This window comes from Ursus arctos, unplaced genomic scaffold, assembly GCF_023065955.2.
Source record: "Ursus arctos isolate Adak ecotype North America unplaced genomic scaffold, UrsArc2.0 scaffold_28, whole genome shotgun sequence".
Classification (NCBI taxonomy): Eukaryota; Metazoa; Chordata; class Mammalia; order Carnivora; family Ursidae; genus Ursus; species Ursus arctos.
In genome coordinates, this window is record NW_026622963.1 from 35,928,313 (window position 1) to 35,947,683 (window position 19,371).

The window sequence follows — 19,371 nt, forward strand, 5'->3', positions numbered from 1 at the left end:
GTAGGAAAAAGGATCTCAGAGGTAAGAAGGTAACATGGCCAGTCTCCCGCTCAGAACAGGCATTTCTTCGTCAACACCTTCAGTGACAGGCCGAGCTCCCTGCATTGAGAGAGAGCTCGTTCTTCTGTTGAACAGCCTGAGTTATATGCAAGATTTTTCTCTGGTTGAGCTAAATACACCTCCTTCAAATTTCTGCTTTCTGAAACAGGAAAAAAAATTAAAAAACCCCCAAACCCGACATCTATGCCTCTTCCCATGTGCCAGGTTTTCACAAATTTGAAGAAAGCTGGATCCCAGGAGTGTGGTCTTTCCCAAGCTCATCACTCTTAGCCTTTTCCAGTGGTTTTCATGTGTTGTTTTTAGATCCCTTACCAACCTCATTGCTGGTTTTAGAACATGCTCATTTGTCAATCTCCCTTCCAACTGGGGCCCAGCCCAATGAGCCCTGGGGGAACGTGGATTACTTCTCTTTGAGAAGGCACTGTGCCTCTAGTGATACAGGCCAAGAGAATTGGTGCATCCCCCTTAGGACATGTGCAGAACTTTTCCACATGGACCAGTGTCAGGCCTGGAAATGAACCCAGAAGAAACTGTAGAGGCTGTGAGGTGAATGACCCCAGAGTAACTGACTGAAGAGAGAGGCTCATGACTGTTGCTTGGTGATCTCGAGGAGGAGGGGAGGTGGCAAGAAGTGGGTGATGCAGGAGAAGGAGTAGTGAGCAGAGGGAGGAGGAGACCCAAGGAAGGACCACAGTTATAAAGACCAAGGCAGGAAAGGGTTTAAGGAGGGGTGCAGATCTCCTAGAAAGCCAAGGAAGAATGATGCGGACCCAGAAAACACTATCTAGATGGACAAGAGAGTCTTTTCCAGTTAATTTTAGAGGACTGCCATTCAAAGGGTGGGGAAGTGGACAGTGCGGAGATGTAAGACATGAGTTCCCAATTAGAAGGAGGTGGGTATTTGAGTATTGAAAACGGAGTGAAGATTGGTAGGGAAGTGGATGGAAAGAAGTGGTTCTATGGATGTTTGAGTTTTGTTATTTTTTATTTGAAGTTAGGATGGTCTTAAATATGTTAAAAAATAATAAGGTTTGTAGACAAGTCAGTTAACATGTCGACACCTCCCAACTGTACAGGAAGGGTGTTGAGCTCAATACTACTGGAACCTTCTCCTTACTCTGATCTCCTGTGATTCTGTAAGGAAAGGAACCCGGGGAAAGGAGATTGAGACAGCTGAACGGGAGTGTGTAGTTGTCACTCAAGGAAGGTTATAGAGTTCTCAGTCTAGAACGATGCATCCTACCAGAATCTTCTGTCCCTAGAACACAACTAGATTATAATTGGTGCTCCTCCCTTGCGTCATCTCTTGGTTAATGGGGTTGCTGTCCAGTTCCCCAAACCACAAGCCTGGGGTCATTCTTGCCTCTCTCTCAGTCTTCCCTTATATGTAGTTAACTACTGGTTGTGCCAATTGTATCTACTAAGTTCTGTCTCCGTTCCAGCTCCTTCTCTGTGTTCCTACTAGCATCCTGTCCAGGTCCTAAGCCCACTTCCTGAGACACTGGAGCAACCTTCTGATTCGCTTCCCACTCAGTCCCCTCAAACCCACCCATCCCGCAGCTCCTGGACAAGTCTAGCTAAGGCACAAATCTGAGTCTCTCTTTCCAACATCAAGAATATCCCCATGGTTCCCCATCACCCAAAGATTTACACTCATCCCCAAGGCCCACCAGACTTCGCGGGCGGGCATCACCCTTTGGGGCTCCCAGCCTCCTCTCCGAGCACTTCCTTGGTTTGCTTTGAGGGGGACACTCCGGCCACAGTGAACTGCTCGTTGTGCCTTGCCTACAAGACGCTGCCACCCACCTCCACGACCCCCCCCCCAAACCGTTAATAACATTTTTATCCGAGGATAGCTGATGCAATGTTACATTGGTTTCAGGTGTACAACACAGTGATTCTGCAAGTTTCTGCATTTTGCTGTGCTCACCACGAGTGTAGCTACTGTCTGTCACCACACAAGGCTGTGCGGTACCACCGACCACACTCCTTATGTGGTGCCTTTCCTCCCTGAGGCTTACTTATCCCACCAGCTTTTCAGTCACGCTCTCTTCTCTGTTGGGAATGGGGGGTCACCTGGCTAAGGCTTTTTTTTAATAAAGCTTTTTTTTATTATAGAAAATTTCAAGCTTATATAGAAGAGGAGAGGAAAGTATAATGAAACCCCATGTGTCCATCATGCGGCTTCAACAGTTAGCAGTTAGCAGGCCACTCTCGTTCCGTCTCTGCCACCAACACGGAAACCAGACTCCAGACAGTGTAGCAGTTCATTTGTAAATACTGCAGGATGTGTCTCTAAAGAAGAAGGACTTCTCCTCCTCCTCCTCCTCTTCCTTCTCCTCCTCTTCCTCCTCCTTCTCCTCTTCCTCCTTCTTCTTTCTTTGTTCTTCTTCTCCTTCTCCTCCTCCTCTTCCTCCTCCCTCCCCCTCCCCCTCTCCCTCCTCCTCCCCCTCTCCCTCCTCCTCCCCCTCTGCTCCTCTTCCTTCTCCTTCTATAACCACAATACCATTTTAAAGTCTGGTCCTCAAATCACGTCCATCAGAATCACCCGTGGCAACTCCTGAAATGCAGATCTCTGGGCCCCATGGAGCAGACACTGGGTGGGGGGAGGGGAGCACTTAGTCACTAGCATTTTTTTTGGCTCTGCCAGATACCTTTTATTTATTTATTTATTTTTTTGTGTTAAAATATCCATAACAGGATAGGTGGAGGGGATGAGGAGGTGCAGACTTCCAGTTACAAAATAAATAAATCACGGGGCTGAAAAGAGCAACATAGGGAATACCGTCACTATTTCATTACTTTGCATGGTGACAGATGGTGACGACACACCTATCGTGGGGATCATTTCGTCATGTCTAAAACTACTCACTCTGGCACACACTTGAAACTTCAATTTCAAAAATGACCGTTTTAACCATTTTTAAGGGTACAGGTTCGTGGCATTAAGTACACTGACCTGGTTGCCCCCCCCCCCCCCGGAGCTGCTTCATCTTCCCCAGAAGAGACTCTGTCCCCATGAAGCACTTGCTCCCCAGGGCTCCCCCTAGCCCCCAGCACCTCTCTTGCACTTTCCATCTCTACAAGTTTGTCACCAGCATTTTTAGCAAGTATCCCAGGTGACTTGGGAAGGTGCATCCAAGTTTGGGAACCACTGGACCGGGTCATCTGTAGTGTCCCTTTCACAGTCTGAAAATCCTGTTCATTGTATTGAATTGGAAGGGGTGATAGCATGTAAGCCACAATGGGTTCAGGCCCTGTATTCATTCCAAACCTGCTTTTGCTGCTGGTTTCCTCCTCCCCTTACTCCCTGAGCAAAGCTGCTATGCCCTTTCCTCCTGAAAGACACCACCCCTTTCTCTCCAGAATGGAAGACTGAGCCCCCAGCACCTGTTCCCGGCCTGTGTGGCTGCCTCCTCCTTGCTTCCTCTCTCCCTCTCTCCCTCTGCGGTCTCTATGCAATTTTCCTTTATAATTCACGCTGCTGGCAGATTCCGGCCTGTTCCTGGCTGTCTAGTGTGAAGTTTATAGTTTCCTCCCACCACTTCTGACTCTATTCATTCCCTCGATTTCCAAACAAAACCGCAACATACCTCAGGTTCCAGTTCATCCTTCTATAACCACTGTCTTTTGTGGTTTGGGGATGCTTGCTTGTTGACAATGAAGGAGAAGGTGAACGTAGCTATATTTCAGATCCCCCGAGGAAAGCCTGCCAAACCTGCCTGGAGAAGATAAATATTTCTGTCTCTGTGGTTTACCATGGCCTGCGCTCTGGATTTACACAAGGAGTGGATGTTCAAAAGCTTTTTTTTTTTTAATTGGGAAAATAAAAATTATAGCTTATGAAGCTAAGCCAAGAGAACCGCAATTTTGACCTTTCTTAGCTCCCAGCTGTGGAATGTGTTGACGGTTGATACGGTTCATCGTTGTTTTAAAAGGTCTTCCCTGGAGATGTCCTGGTTTCTTTGGGATTCAAGATGCTTCTGCAGCTGTGTTGCCCCTTCTCCCATTTTTCATATGTGAAAACCAAGGAAACAGGATTTAGAGCACTTTGGATGTTTCCTTCCTGCCGTTTTGGCTTCTCCCGTTGTGGAAGCCGTATTTGCTAAAACCGAATTATGTCTTCTTTCAGACATCTGTTTTTCTCACAATGGTACTAACAGCTAATATTGAGGAGTTCATTTGTGCCAGGGTTCTATGTGGATTGACTCGTTTAATTCCAACAGTTCGATTCCAACACCTTATGAGGAGGTGTTAACATTACCCTCACTTCAGGGCTGAAGACACCAAGGCACAGAAAGGTTAAGACAGCGACCAGCATTTCAGAGCTGTTACGTGGTAGACAGTGGCTCTCTGGCATGTGTTCTAAGAAGAGCTCCAGTTTAATGTCAGGTGACCTGAATTCGAGCTCAGGTTGTCTAATAAGGTAGACAGAGAATTTAGTGGTGATATTACCCTCCTGTGAGGTTTAGGGGTCAGGGATAGCTTCCGGGGAGACGTGGGGCATGAACTCAGGTCCTGAGATGTAGGCGGGTGTCAGACGAGCAGAGTGCCAAGTATTTGGGATTGCGTGCCGGCCACTTGGTCTACGGGGGGCCGTACCTGGCGGTTGACGTATACTGAGTGTGGAGAGGGGCCTGGAGGCTAGAGAGCAAGGCAGCTAGGTTGCCGCTGGAAACAGAAGCAGGTCTTGGTCTTCATGGTGCACTAAGGAGCTTGGACTTCATGTGGAGGCAGTGGGAGGGTTTTAACAAGTGATGTCGTCACGATTGCATTTTAGAAAGATCTTTCTGGCTGTCTGCAGCTTCTTGCTGATATTCACTCTGATTAAAACAGCAGCAACAATCTGCAGCCGATCTCAAGTTGTACGTCTCTGATTATCTAGGTAGGACATATCTGCCGGGTGGAATTTCTGGAACTTAAGGTGGGCCCATCAGAGGCATTGCATTTCTACAGTCAAGTTGCATTCCAGAATGTCAGTATGAATTTACCTGTCCACGGGAGTCCTGGAGCCTGCCCTCCTTCCCACACCTGCATCAACATGGGGAAATGATTTTTTTTTAATGCCGTTTTCTAGTACATTTATGACTCCTGAACAACACGGGTTTGAAGTGCAGTGGGTCCGCTTACCTGTGGATTTTTGCAGTGTGACACTGTAAATGTACTCTCTCTTCCTAAAAGTTTTCTTAATTACACTTCTCCCTCCAGCTTACTTGATTGTAAGAAGACAGTTCGTGGTACATACAACATACAAAATAGCCGCGATTGACTGTGTACGTTATGGGTAAGGCAGCAGGAGGCTGTCGATTACGAGTCTGGGGAGTCAGAAGTTACACGTGGATTCTTGACTGTGGGCAGGGGGTGGGGGTCCGTGCCCCTAAACCCCGAGCTGTTCAAAGGTCAACTTTGCTTTCATGTTTTCATGGTTTCCCTGTAACTTTGATCCACGGGGAGTGTGATACGTGGTGTCTCTCCCACTAATTAATGAGTTGCCCAGCACTATCTAGTGAATGATTTGTTTCGGTTTCTGATTTCAAAGTGCCTTCACTGTGTAAATGGGGTACCCCATGGCCAGTCCCATAGTATTGGAATCACTGTTCCTTTTTAGTCCTTTTTTCTCTCAGGCTGTGCAAGTGCCGTGTAACTGTTATTCCCTTTCAACAGGCTCCTCACTGTCCTCACCTAACCTCCCGTAAAACTTGGAAGTTGTTTTGTCTGTTTCCAGCCTCTTCCCCCAAATTGCATCAGAACCGCATTCATTTGCTAAAATAATTAAACGGGGGGGGGGGGGGGAACGACAACTTTACAGTTTGGAGTCTTCTCATTGGGAGACATGTGATGTTCTTTCCGGTTATTCCTTTCTCTGGGGTTAGAACCCTCTCGGTATTTTGCGGTTTTAATCAAGTGGACTGTGCTTTCTTATAGAGTTTTTATTCTATAGTTTTATTTTTTTATGTGTTTTAAGGTTCAGTTTTTTTTGATCTGTAAAGTCAAGAAACAATGGTACTTGTTCAAAAGGTTGTTATGAAAATTATGTTCAAATAATACATGTAAAGTTCTTAGCATAGCGCCTGGCAGCCGACACTAGCAGCAAGTGTTGGCTGAATTCTGGGAAACCTGGTAAATTTAGGATAGATAGATAGATAGATAGATAGATAGATAGATAGAGACTATTTTATTGAACTCTGATTTTTTTCCCGAAAATCTCAATTGACTTTACTGTTTCCCGTAGTTATCAAGTCAAAAATCTTCAATTAACTTGACTGTTTCCCATAGTTACCAAGCAAGGCATCATCAAAGAATAAATTCATCTCTTCTTTCCTGAAATTTATACTGGTCTTTTACCTTTTCTTATCCCATCTCATTATTCCTTATACTTTTTACATTTCTTTTTTTTTAAAGATTTTATTTATCATATATAAAAGATATATAAAAGAGAGAGAGAGAGAGAGAGACCGTGAGCATGAGCAGGGAGAGAGGCAGAGAGGGAGGGAGAAGAAGATTCCCCTGCTGAGCAGAGAGCCCGATGGAGGGCTCGATCTCAGGACGCTGGGATCATGACCTGAACCAAAGACAGACGCTTCACCGACTGAGCCCCCCATGTGTCCCTAAACATCCCATTTCTGTTGATGTCTCCATCTTTAAAATGAGCAGGGTGACATAGCTTGCTTTGTTAGGAACTATTTCAAAGTTCCTGATTTTCAAAAAAAATTTCAGGCAGGTTAGAAAATTCAAAGCTTTTGAATTGCTTTGGCTGCTATGACCATTCACCGCAAGCCGAGTGGTTTAATACACATTTTCCAGCTCAGTTCAGTAGGTGAGGAGCCCATCAGATTCTGCCGGTTCCCCTGCGCTGGGTCCTGCCAAGCCAAAATCAAGGTGTCTGTCAGCCTGAGCACCTCTGTGGGGGGGTCCTGGGGGAGCATGTGCTTCCAGGCTCATTCAGGTCATTGGCAGAATTCAGTTCCATGCAGTCGTAGAATTGAAATATCCACTTCCTTGCTGGCTCTGGGAGTTGCTAGCAACTTCCAGAGGCTGCCTGCATTCCTTGGCTCCTGGCCTCTTCCGTCTCTGAGCCAGCAACTGCGGGTTGAGTGCCCTTCATTTTTCTGACTCTCTCTTGCTCTTTTCCTGCATCTCTCTGACTCCAGCCAGAGAGGTTTCTCTGTGTTTAAGGCCTCGTGTGATTGAATTATCTGCGGGGACAGTCTCCTTATCTTGAGGTGCATAACCTTAACCACTGCTGCAGAATTCCTTTTGTCATGCAGTATAACATATTCATAAATTCTGGGGACGAGGGTATGAGTGTCTTCGGGGTGGCTGTTATTCTGCCTGAAACTCTAGGTTTTTATGTTCATCATTTTTTATCACTTTTTTCCTGGAAAACAGTGTGCCTTTCCAAGCTGTATTTTAGGCACTTTAAATTTTTTTTTTTTTTTTACATATTTCGTATCTGAACACTTTTTCTGTTTGCCGTGTGCTGGAACCTCTACTTGAAGAAGCCAGTATGTTCAATATTGAATTATTTAGGTTCTCTCTCATTTTGTCTCTAAAAGCCGCCATTTTAAAAAGTCCATTTTGGGGGCACCTGGATGGTTCAGTCAGTTAAGTGTACAGCTCTTGATTTTGGCTCAGGTCATGATCTCAGGGTTGTGAGATCGAGTCCCGCACCCAGCTCCATGCTCAGTGCAGAGTCTGCTTGAGATTCTGTCCCTCGCCTTCTGCCCCTCCCTGCACTTGTGTTCTCTCTCTCTCTCAAATAAATAAATCTTTTAAAAAAAAATAAATAAATAAAAATTAAAAAGTCCATTTCGGAGAGGTATGATTTACATACAGTAAACCGTGTCTATTTAAAGGATGAGCTTTAACAGGTGGAAACAGCCCTATAGCATAGCCTCGGGCATGATACAGAACACTTCTGTCATCCCAGACAGTTCCCTCTGCAGCCTGCCCTTCCCCTCCACCCCTCCAATTGCTCCAGAAGCTTCTCTTGCTCTCAGCACTGCCAAGTCCTGCCTGTGTCATCATTCTGATCATCAGCCCTGGTTCTTCTGCGTTTTCCAGGTTCTGAATTCCTGATGAGATTTGGAATCATGTCCTCAGGCTTCACAGTTTATTTCTTCAGCTCCATAGTTTCCCATTTTATTCTGTCATTTTATTATCTTGTGTCTAAACTGTTACGGTAGTGAGGTGCTATTCTAAGTTCTTCTGCAAGGTGCAGACGTAGGGAACGCACTCCATTTCTCTGGTTGCGTTTTGTGCAGACATGGCATTTCAGATGTTTTCATGCGACTCTGTTCCCTTTTTGCATCCTTAAAGAATTTTTTTTCTTTGAGGATAAAACAAAACAAGACTCAGAACTGCATGAACACTATAATATCTTTTGTTTAAATAAACGATAATAGGAGCCCTTGGGTGGCTCAGTCAGTGAAGCGTCTGCCTTTGGCTCAGGTCATGATCTCAGGGTCCTGGGATCGAGTCCCACATCAGGTCCCTGCTCGGTGGGGAGCCTGCTTCTCCCTCTGCCCCTTCCCCTGCTTCTGTTCTCTCTCTCTGTGTCAAATAAATAAATCAAATCTTTAAGAAAAAAATAAATGAATAAATAATAATAAATGAAAAATTTTAAAAAATCCACGGAAGAAAATCATGCTAGTTTATGCATAAAGTTTGAGTTGCCATAGCTTTTCTTTTTTTCCTCCTCTGAAATCACTCATGGCTAATCTGGACAGCTCTTGGATCTGGTTTTTAAGAGGACCCTTAAAAGGACCTCTGAAAACCAACTTGAAACATCCTGGATGCCTTAGGAAAACACTGGACGCAACCATCATTTGCCCTGTTGGGAAAGGAGGTGAGCCCCCTCGCCTGCCCCGTATTCTGTCAGGGTTCTGGATCATAGGAGTCCCAGGAGTCCAATCTGAGTGAAAAAAACCTATTTCCCATTAAAGCAAAATCCCCAATTTTAAGTTTTTATTACTAAGGAGAGAGGAGGGGAAAAAATAGTGACTGTAAATGTACAGTATGCTCACGGTGAGAAAATTCAAACCTTTTCAAGCTACAAAGAAGAAGTGGAAGCCTCCTCTTCGCACTCTAGACCCTGGCACGTGCAGTCGCTTCCAGAAAAGAGAGATTATACAGGAATCAGTGTACATAAACATATGTGTTATAAATAGATATGCACTTATATAATATGTACACTACATATGCGTATGTGTGACTTTCTGTGTGTATTTTGACAAAAGATCATAGTACGTGAATTACCCCATACTTACTTCATTTAACTATCTCTAAGTGGAGGCTGTTCCTGCTCAATTAATATAGACCCACACCCTTTTTTTAAAAAAGTTTATTTTATTTTATCTTTTTTTAAAGATTTATTTATTTATTTGACAGAGGCAGCCAGCAAGAGAGGGAACACAAGCAGGGGGAGTGGGAGAGGAAGAAGCAGGCTCCCAGCGGAGGAGCCTGATGTGGGGCTCGATCCCATAACGCCAGGATCACGCCGAGCTGAGGGCAGACGCTTAACGACTGCGCCACCCAGGCGCCCCAAAAAAAGAGTTTATTTTAGAGAGAGAGAGCATGAGCAGGCGTAGGGGCAGAGGGAGAGAGACTCTCTAGCAGACTCCCTATTGAGTGTGGAGCCCGATGCGGGGCTCGATCTCACAACCCTGAGATTGTGACCTGATCTGAGACCAAGAGTCGGATGCTCAACCGATTAAGCCATCTGGGTGCCCCATACCCACCTCCTTCTTTTAACTGACCTTATATTAATACATTGTATGGATTCCTTGTCTTAAAATTTTTAAAAAGATTTATTTATTTTAGGAGGGGGCAGAGGGAGAAGGAGAATCTTAAGCAGGCTCCATGCCCAGTGTAGAGCCCAGCTCGGGGCTTGATCCCATGACCCTGAGATCATGACCTGAGCTGAAATCAAGAGTCAGATGCTTAAATGACTGAGCCACTCAGTGGCCCCTTCCTTATTTTAAATTTAATCAGGATTTTTCTTTCCAGTTCTACTGGGGAAAACAGCAAGGAAAGAAAAGAGCATTGTGCAAATATTATTCCAGTAACTCCATCCTGGGCAGTCGGGCAGGCCCTCTCCTGGTCTAGGAAGGTTAGGGGAGGGAGTTCTCCACTAACAGTTTTCAGTACACACAAAAAAAATCTGGAGGGTTTACTGGTAGTTCTTTCCTGGGCTCATGCATAGCAATGGTGTTTCATTCTGCTGATTGGAATGTGCCGTTGTGGACAACTGTGATGACGTCTTGTCCAGGGAGAGACAGTTGGAGGACTCAGAGAGACCCTCATTACCCTATCTTTCTGAGATCTTGAACATTAAGCCTGGGAACTACATCTCAATCATTTTTCTGAAGTGACTTAGTACATTATCCTGTGCATAGAGCTCTGTATTCACTTAAACATAGGAAATGATGCACACCATATTCCCTTCGTAGCATTTATGGTATGTGTTCATATGTCATAGTGTTTGGGAGAGGTTTGGAGTAAATTAACCCATTGTCCCCAGACTTACTCTATTACTGAGCTCTTCTTTGTCTAGCATTGGTGTCTCATGATGGAAGAGCAGGATATCTTAAATATCTATGTCTCTCTTGAATCTATGCTTTTAAATTCAGTGTAGGAATCAGCAAACATCTTCTGCAAAAACCCAGATAGTAAATATTTTAGGCTTTGCCGGCCAGACAGTTTCTGTTGCAGATACCCGGCTCTACCATGTAGCTCAAAAGCAGGCAGAATTTATGCCATTCACAAAAAGATTATCCTTCTTCCCCCTCCCCCATCCATTTAAAACCATCAGAATCATTCTTAGCTAGTAGGCTGTGGGGAAACAGGTCTGCTGAACTTGACCTGTAGGCCATAGGTGGACAACCTCTGATTCAGTGGATAATAGTTCAGGATCAAAAATAAATACGTCATTCAGCTAGATTGTGGAAGACCTAAGATACTTTCAAGAAGAGGAAGTTCAGTGTATTTATGTAAATAGAAAAGAATATGAAAGCTTCATCTACTCTGCTGAAAACATTTGTTGTCTTGTAGCTTAGCTCCTAAATATTGAGGGTTTAATAAAACCCTGCCAGTTAAAGGATAAGCCTGATAAAGATTAGATGAATACATATTGGTGAAAAATCTCCATATTACAAAAGAAATCAGATTAGAAATTATCACTGCAGAATGGCTTCTTTATTACCAAATTAAAAAAACGAATGATATATATTTTTAAAAATATTTATTTGAGAGAGAGAGAAAAAAAAGGAGATAGAGTGTGGGGAGGGGCAAAGGGAGAGGAAAAGGAAGAGAAGCAGACCAAGCTAAGTGTGGAGCCAGACACGGGACTTGATCTCACAACCCTGAGATCACAACCTGAGCCAAAATCAAGAGTCGGGCACTTACCCAACTGAGCCACCCAGGCGCCCCCTTATTTTAATGATATTATGCAAAGTTCATAGCACAGAACTTGAGTTATAAAATGGATGCAAACATTCAATGTATCTCTAGGGAAAATTCTGTTGTTAATAAGATTCGAAAATTGGTTAATGACATGTGAGCATCAGAAGTATGGCATTTCAAATGTTCTGAATTCCCTCTGAATGAAGTTACTTTTTCGCTGCAGAGAATGTTTGTCACTCCTCTGTGGCCCAGATGTAATGATTGCATGTTCTTCCCCCCCCCCCTTCCCGGTTTTCTGTAGGTTCATTCCAGAGCCCTGGTCAGCCTGCAGCACCACATGCGGGCCGGGCGTCCAGGTCCGAGAGGTGAAGTGTCGCGTGCTCCTCACGTTCACGCAGACAGAGACCGAGCTGCCTGAGGAAGAGTGTGAAGGCCCCCAGCTGCCCACCGAGCGGCCTTGCCTCCTCAAGCCGTGTGACGAGGGCCCTGCCTCCAGCGAGCCGGACACCTCTCTCCAGGAGGACAGCAGGATGACTTACCACTGGGAGTACGCGGGGTTCACCCCGTGCACGGCGACGTGCTTGGGAGGTACTTGCTTCTCGCTCCAGGGACGGTCTCGTCTTGTGTTGCTAACCATTGGAGAAATCACGAAATCATTCAAACCAAATATGCAAGTTAGAAAAGTCTGAAGGAGGTGAAATCATTTGAATAACTGCAAACTAGCCATTTCTTTATTTTCCATCATGATTATTCTAGGAAGATAAAGGGTAGTGGGATTATATCGTGATCAAAAAAATGGTATGTTCCTTTGGCCTTAACGTCTGCATAAGTGAGATGGGGAAAGAGGCCACTGATTAATATGGAATAAATAGGAAGTGTAGGTCGAGGCAGTCTTGCCCATAAATCAGTGTTGCAAAGTGAGGTGGGCTGGGGTTGTCATATCTTCACACAGTCTGTCAGGAGTCATCCTCAGAATATAGTTAGGCTCATACCCGCACATTGGGCCAGAAACCAGTGCGGAACATACTGATGACTACGGTTTACATGTGTACATGTGGAGTCATGTGTGTAGCCTGTGGACTTGTTAGGATCAGGGAGTGCTAATATGGTCGGGGGCCTCAATAGTGTAGAAGTTGGCCCCAGGGTTATTAAGCGTTCCAGGATCCAAAAGGGAGTGAATGAGTAGAGAGCAGGAGTCCAGATAGTTATTCTCTGGGGCTCTCCTTTTTGGAAGGAAATAGAAATAATTGGAAAGTTAGATCTTCTACTGATGTGAAGGGGGCCCATCCGATCAGGAATGCAGGACTCCTGACACCTGGGGACGTGGACTCCGGTGATTGTGGCAAAACTTGGTCACTAAATGTGTGCCGACTTCAGTCCCAGCCAACGGTGGGAAGAACCCAAGCAGCTGCTGCCTTGGAAGGCAGTTGGGTCAAGTGCATGCTCCACTCCTCCTGGTGGTCCTGAGCCCATTACTTGAAACTCCTCATCAGGTCTTGGAGCTCATGGTCCTGTCACTGTGCCTGAGCCCCTCACCCTTTGTCCCCCAGGCTCTTAAGTAAATTCCCAGTCCTTCCCATCCAGTCTCCGAGACCTGATGGTATCTGTCTTTGTCCTGTCCTAATTCAGCCTCTAAACCCACCTCTCCTGACAGACACCAGTTCTCCGACATTGCCGGCCTGCCGTAGACCCAGGTGGAGGGGCGTATGTTTTACCCCAGGCTTCAGCTAAGCTACTGCTGCCTTTCATATGGACGATGCACATAGAATTTAAGAACTCTTATCTGCCCCTGCATTCTCTCTGATCTCTTACTTGCTTCTCCCTGGTTTTTAGAAGCCTACCCAACTAGCTAGGAATTCAGATTTTCTTATTCACCTGGACCCTAATTTGCTGCCAGGGCACGTAATCTCAGCCGCACCTGTGCTCCTGCTGCCCAGAACTGAACTCCTGCTCCCTCTGAGTTCAGGACCCTGGACACCACCCTTGTTAGAGCTTGGAAACCTTAACGTTTTTTTATTAAAATTCAATTAATTAACATACATTATATTATTAGTTTCAGAGGTAGACTTTAGTGTTTGATCATTTGCATATAACACCCAGTGCTTATTACTTCAAGTGCCCTCCTTAATGTCCATCACCCAGTTACCCCAGCCTCCCACTCCTTCCCCTCCAGCAACCTTCAGTTTGTTCCCTAGAGTTAAGAGTCTCTTAGGGTTTGTCTCCCTCTCTGATTTCATCTTATTTTATTTTTCCCTTCCTTCCCCTTTTGACATGCTCTTGGCGATAATAGGAATGGGTACTTTCTTGATGAGTCTGGAGAATCCCTCTAGAGCTGGTTGCTGTGATGCAAGATTGGTCTCCTATTCAACTGTGATTATAGATGTCTGGAACTTTCTACTACATTACTGTGAAACATTATCTTTCTATACCCCTCCTGAGCTACCACATTCTTGCAGTTTCACCAGGAGCCTGGAGCTTTGTCTTTTATTATGAGAGCAGAAACAAATCCTACTATTGCACGCATGCCCTCAAATCTGTTAATCTCAAGCTTTTTTTTAAAAAAAAGATTTTTTATTTATTTTAGAGAGAGAGAGAGAGAAAGAGAGAGAGAGAGCGAACACAGGGAGGGGCAGAGGGAGATAATCTCAAACAGACTCTGAACTGAGCTCGGAGCCCGATGCGGACCTCAATCCCACGACCCTGAGATCACGGCCTGAGCCAAAATCAAGAGTCAGACACTTAACCAACTAAGCCACCCAGGCACCCCTCAAGCTTTTGAATGCTGACTTTGGTAGAATTACTGTTTTGTGTAGTACTCTGTCATCCTTGATTTTAGTTCTTTCCCTGACTGGAAAGGTCCTGCCCGATTTGGGAAAGCATGACATGTTGGGTCCTTGGAACTAACAGACCAGTTGGAGTTGCCTGAGGAAAGATGACCAGGTTAATTCTGATTCAGGTGGCAGAGTCTATTAGACCTCATCTTTGAAGCTTGATGCCAAAATGTTAGAATCTGCTATTGTGTTGTGCACCGTGGCTGAACCCATGGGAATGACTTTCGTTTTCCTTTTCCAGTTTTTTTTTTTTTTGGTAATAGCTTTATTGAGATGTAATTCACCTACCATAAATTTATGCATTTGAACTATTCAATTTGGTGGATTTTAGTATATTCAGAAAGTTGTGCAACCATCGTCACGATCAATGTTAGAATACTTTACCCCCCAAAGAATGCTGTACCCTTAAGCAGTCATTCCCCATGTTTCATCAAACCCCCATTTTCCCTGCCAGTGGCAGCCCCTGGCAGCCACTAATCTACTCTCTGTCTATTCTAGACATTTCATATAAATGGAATCGCATAATAGGTGGTCCTTTGTGACTGTCATCTTTCACTTAGTGTAATGTCTCCAGTTGAAGTTCATCCATGGTGTGGCATTACTCAGTACCTCGTTCCTTTTCATGACTCATACTATTCCACTGTATGGATGTACCATACCTTATCCATTCATCAGTTGGAAATTTGGGTTATTTGTGTGTGTTGGGCGTTGTGAATAATACTGCTATGATCATTCCGGTACACATTTTTATATGGACATATATTTTCATTGCTCTTGGGTATATACCTCGGAGTAGTAAAATGGGCTTTGAATCCATTCAACACATCCAGCTTTTGTGAAACTTGGCTAATCGAGTTTCTCCTTATTGGCCTTGTGGCCCTTTGGGCGTGCTGTGAGAAGGGAAAATGCCTTGAACGTGTCAGAAGTGCAGTTCAGTGTTCAGATGGTTGATGTGAACGTGCCTGTTTATTTTCTGACGTCCTGTTGTGAATCTGGAACCCATTTTACAAATTTTAACAGAGATCAACTTGGAAATCTTTCAATACTCAGTTAAACAACAATTTAGCCTTGGGAAGGTGTATTATATTGTTTAATCCTAGAATAATATCATTTAAATGAACCTTGGATATCCACTAACCCAAATGTTACAGTTAGGGAAACTGAGGCTCAGAGGCGATCACGCAGCCCAAAACAGAAAATAATTCTCACCCTTTAGAGAGGGTGGGTTGAATGATAAGTACAATACAATAAGCTTTTTAACTTGGCAAAAAGTGATGTGTTTACCTTTGTGGGGTCAAGCTTAAATTTTCCTTTTAAATAGATCACTAAATTCTATAATGCTGAAGGCCTAATGCTTGAAACCAAAATCCTCTATGAAGGCAGGGAACCGCATGCCTGCTCTGGGCTGGAGTCAGTGGTTCCGGGTTCTGGGCTCAGTATCGGGATATAACAATAGGACACCGTCCTTGACTCAGTGGAATCATAGCTTCTGGTTATTCGCCTTTCTTGTCTTGATGGTACTACTTACACGCAGTGATACTTGCCTCTCTGTGATCCATTTTAATGTTGTTTCTGAGTTGAGGCTCAGCCTCTAGAGTCCACTTATGTGTGGTTACGAGTGTCGGCTTTTAACCCTCACCCTGCTCTGCTGGAACTGAATACCATAGGAAAATAGAATTTCCCCAGGCACCTAGCTATTTCCCCAACATTCCTGTTTCTGGTAGAAGAATAATATATGCAAATTACAGATTTCTGAAAAGATAAACTTTTGGCCACATCCTGATAATCTGTGTACCTGTATCTTCTAACTTATCTTCACATCATACAGGAAATCAAAATAAATGTATTCGTCGTTATTGCTGATACTTGAGAACCTTTCCTAAATCTGCTTTCATACTGGAGTGGCAACAGAGAATTCTTTTTTAATTCCCAGAAGCTTGAAGAATGCAGACATATTGCATCTCCAGCTTCTAGGGGGCACATATGTATGCGTGCAGCCTTGCGTGTGCACGTGCGTGTGCGAGCCCGTACACACAGACATCCTTTCCAAGACCCTCTGCTAAGGTTTTGTAATTTACTGCATCCTAAACCTTCCTCACCAGAATATTTCTTTGTATTTTATGTTATTTGTTGCACTTATGACCTTTCCTTTTTATCTTGGTATTTTCTAGCAGCGCAAGCTAATAGCAGATGCATGGACTTTGAAGCCTGACCCCACTTTGAACCCTAGCTCTGCCACTCTCTTTGGGCCACTTACATAAGTTTGTAGAGGCTCATTTTTGTAAAATAAGGGCCATACCTACTTCATAAGGGTTAATGAAAGGATTGAATGTGCTTATTTAACAAGACGATGTTGGAGAAGTGCTTAATCACAGTGCCTGGCACGTGGTCTATAACAAGAGTTAGTGGGATGATTATTTTTATCATAGACTAATAATAAGGCGTTCTTCTGATAATGCTGCCATTTTTTTCTCTTTTAAAAAATCTAATTAAATTGCTGAGCCCCTTAAAGAATCTACTCATTTTCAAGTCCATTCTAATGAATTCTCTAAGTAAAATAATCATCTGTGATTAACGATAGTTTCATTTTTTTCCCTTTCAAACTTATGTAAGTTTTATATCTCATTGCATCATCTAGAATCGTAAAAACAATTGTAAGTAATGTGGGCGATGCCAACCTTGCCTCGGTCCTGACAGAAACAGGAATCTCTCTGTTGTTTCGTTCAAAAACAACATTCTACAAGTATTTATTGCGTGTTTCTTTGTGGTGGGCACTGGGCTGGGTGATAGTGACTTGGTAGTTCCTACCTTTGGAACTCACATCCAGTGGGGGAAATGCGTTGATCACATAATCACACACATGCATGTAAATCACAGCTGGTTATAGCAAAAGAGATTCATGGTGCTATGAAGGCATATAATAGGAGGAACTTGACCTAATTAGGGAAGTAAGAAGAAGCTTCCCTAAAAACGGTTACACTTGAACTTAAGTCTGAAAGATGAGGAATTAATTAAGCAAAAGTGGGGCAGGAGGGGGTGGCACAGAGAGAATTCCCCGCAGAAAGAAGAGCAGGTACACAGTCCTTAGGCGGCAGGTGCATGGTCCATCCCGGGAATGAAGAAGGCAGGTGCGGCTGGAGTACTCAGAAGATGCTGAGCTGATGCTAGAGAGGGAGGCAGGGCCTAATTAATGCCTTACGGGCAAAGCTGACTTGGTTCTTTATCCCAACCTCAAGGGGAAGCCATTCAGAGAATCAAAGTGGGAGTTACATGATCAAACTTTTGTTTATTTCCAAAAGGTGAGTCCAGCAGTATTGTAGAAAAGGGTTTGGAAGGGATAAGAACAGATGTAAGGGAGACTCCCTTAAGAATCTGTTGCTTTGTCCAGGTGAGGGCTTGGCCTTGAGTGGTAAGGAAGCTGGAGATGGAGGACAGCAGATGACTCGGAGAAATGTGGAGAAGGTGAAAGTCTGTGGGGAGAGGGGGCGAGTGGGCATGAGGGGGCCCGTCTGAGTCCTGGATTCTTTTCTGAGATGATGAGTGCTCACCAGAGGTCCTGTTGGGCGCAAGGAAATCACAGGTTCCGTTGTGGATGTAATGACTTTAGCATGCCTTTGGACTTCCAAATGGAGATACTAAGTAGGCCATGGTGTGTGTGAATCTGAGGCAAAGTGCAAAGATCGAGGCTGGAAATACCATGTATGAGTCATCTGTGTATGGAGAGAACTGAAGCTGGGGCATGAATGAGAATCTCCAGGAAGAGAATGGGTGGCCACTGAAGACTTGAAGATTCCATCCAGTGGAGTGTTGGATACAGATGTCAGATTTGAAAGGATGGAGAGAGGAGAGACAGATGACAATATGGAGATGAAAAGAATAGATATTTTTGGGGCAGAATTTTTCTGTGATAAAGAAGACAGAGAGAGGGAAGAGGCTAGAAGGCATTATGGGTTTGTGTGTGTGTGTGTGTGTGTGTGTGTGTGTGTTGTGTTATTTAATGACTGAGTGGCTTGGGTACGTTTACAAAGAAGTGAGGAAGCTCTGGAATGAAATCGAAAGTCGAAATAATCAACAGATTTCCTGGGAAGGTGGAAAGGAGTGAAAGCCAACACACAGTGGTGGAGATGGGTCTTCAGCAGTGGAAGGGGCAGCTCCTAATTGAAATAGGCCGGGAAAAGGCCTGGAGGATGCGTATGAGAGGCTCGGGGTCTATATACCTGATGGCAGGAAGTTCCTTGTTTCACATGTGTGTGTGCGTGCATGTACATGTGTGAATATTTGTGTGTGAGTGATTTGGGGAGTGGATGCATAGATGTGAGGTCACAGTGTCACAGTCTCTTCTTACACAGCTGACTACAATGTGCTAGTATTGGCCTGCACGCAGTTGCCTGTGGGTATCCTCGTTTCACGTGGCGGAGTCCAAGCACGCCTTCCCACAAAGGGGAAAATGGGACCGAAAACGGAATCGGCCCACCGTGGGCTCACGTTAGCGTACTCCCCACGGAGATGTGTTCCCGACACGGAAGGTTAGCAATCATTGTTTTGTTCTCTTCAGATCTCCTTGAGTCATGACAGGCGTCTAGCTGTAGTTTCTTTCAGCCACTCCGGATATAATTGGTCACTTCCTCTCAGGCTCCAGAGATGTTTATGATGCCCTTCATGCGGCCAAATGGTTTCAACAGTCCTTAATCTTTACCAGCTGTGTCCTCCACTGGTTGCTAAAAAGAACTCACCTCTTTGCAGCGCTGTAACACTTGCATTTGAACACCAAGAATGAGGCTGTTCTTTGGCACTTCTCCAGACCCAGAGCATGTCATGCTTCCCCTCTTTTTCGTGACCTGGGAGTTTAGAGTAGCGTCCTCTCCTTCACAGTGGCTTATCAGCTGAGCAAGAGGACGATGGATTAACTGTTCTTTTCAATATGGCCCTGGGCTTGAATCTGTAATAGAGCATTGTATAAGGCCACACTCTGCGAAGGAGATATGGTTTTTTTCCCTTTATAGATGTCATCATCAGGATTATAGTAGATTTGCAACACGAATTGGAATTTTCCGTACCTTTCAACAATCTTAAATAG

At 44.5% G+C, this 19,371-nt stretch overlaps 1 protein-coding gene across 2 annotated transcripts in view; it reads left to right on the top strand.

Moving 5' to 3' along the window:
• Positions 1-19,371, top strand: part of ADAMTSL3 (ADAMTS like 3) — a 331,832-nt gene that overhangs the window by 212,731 nt on the left and 99,730 nt on the right. For both annotated transcript variants that reach the window (XM_026510570.4, XM_044388448.3), the window contains one exon: positions 11,765-12,051. In XM_026510570.4, the coding sequence (XP_026366355.2) occupies positions 11,765-12,051 (287 nt within the window). The remainder of the gene's footprint in view (positions 1-11,764; positions 12,052-19,371) is intronic.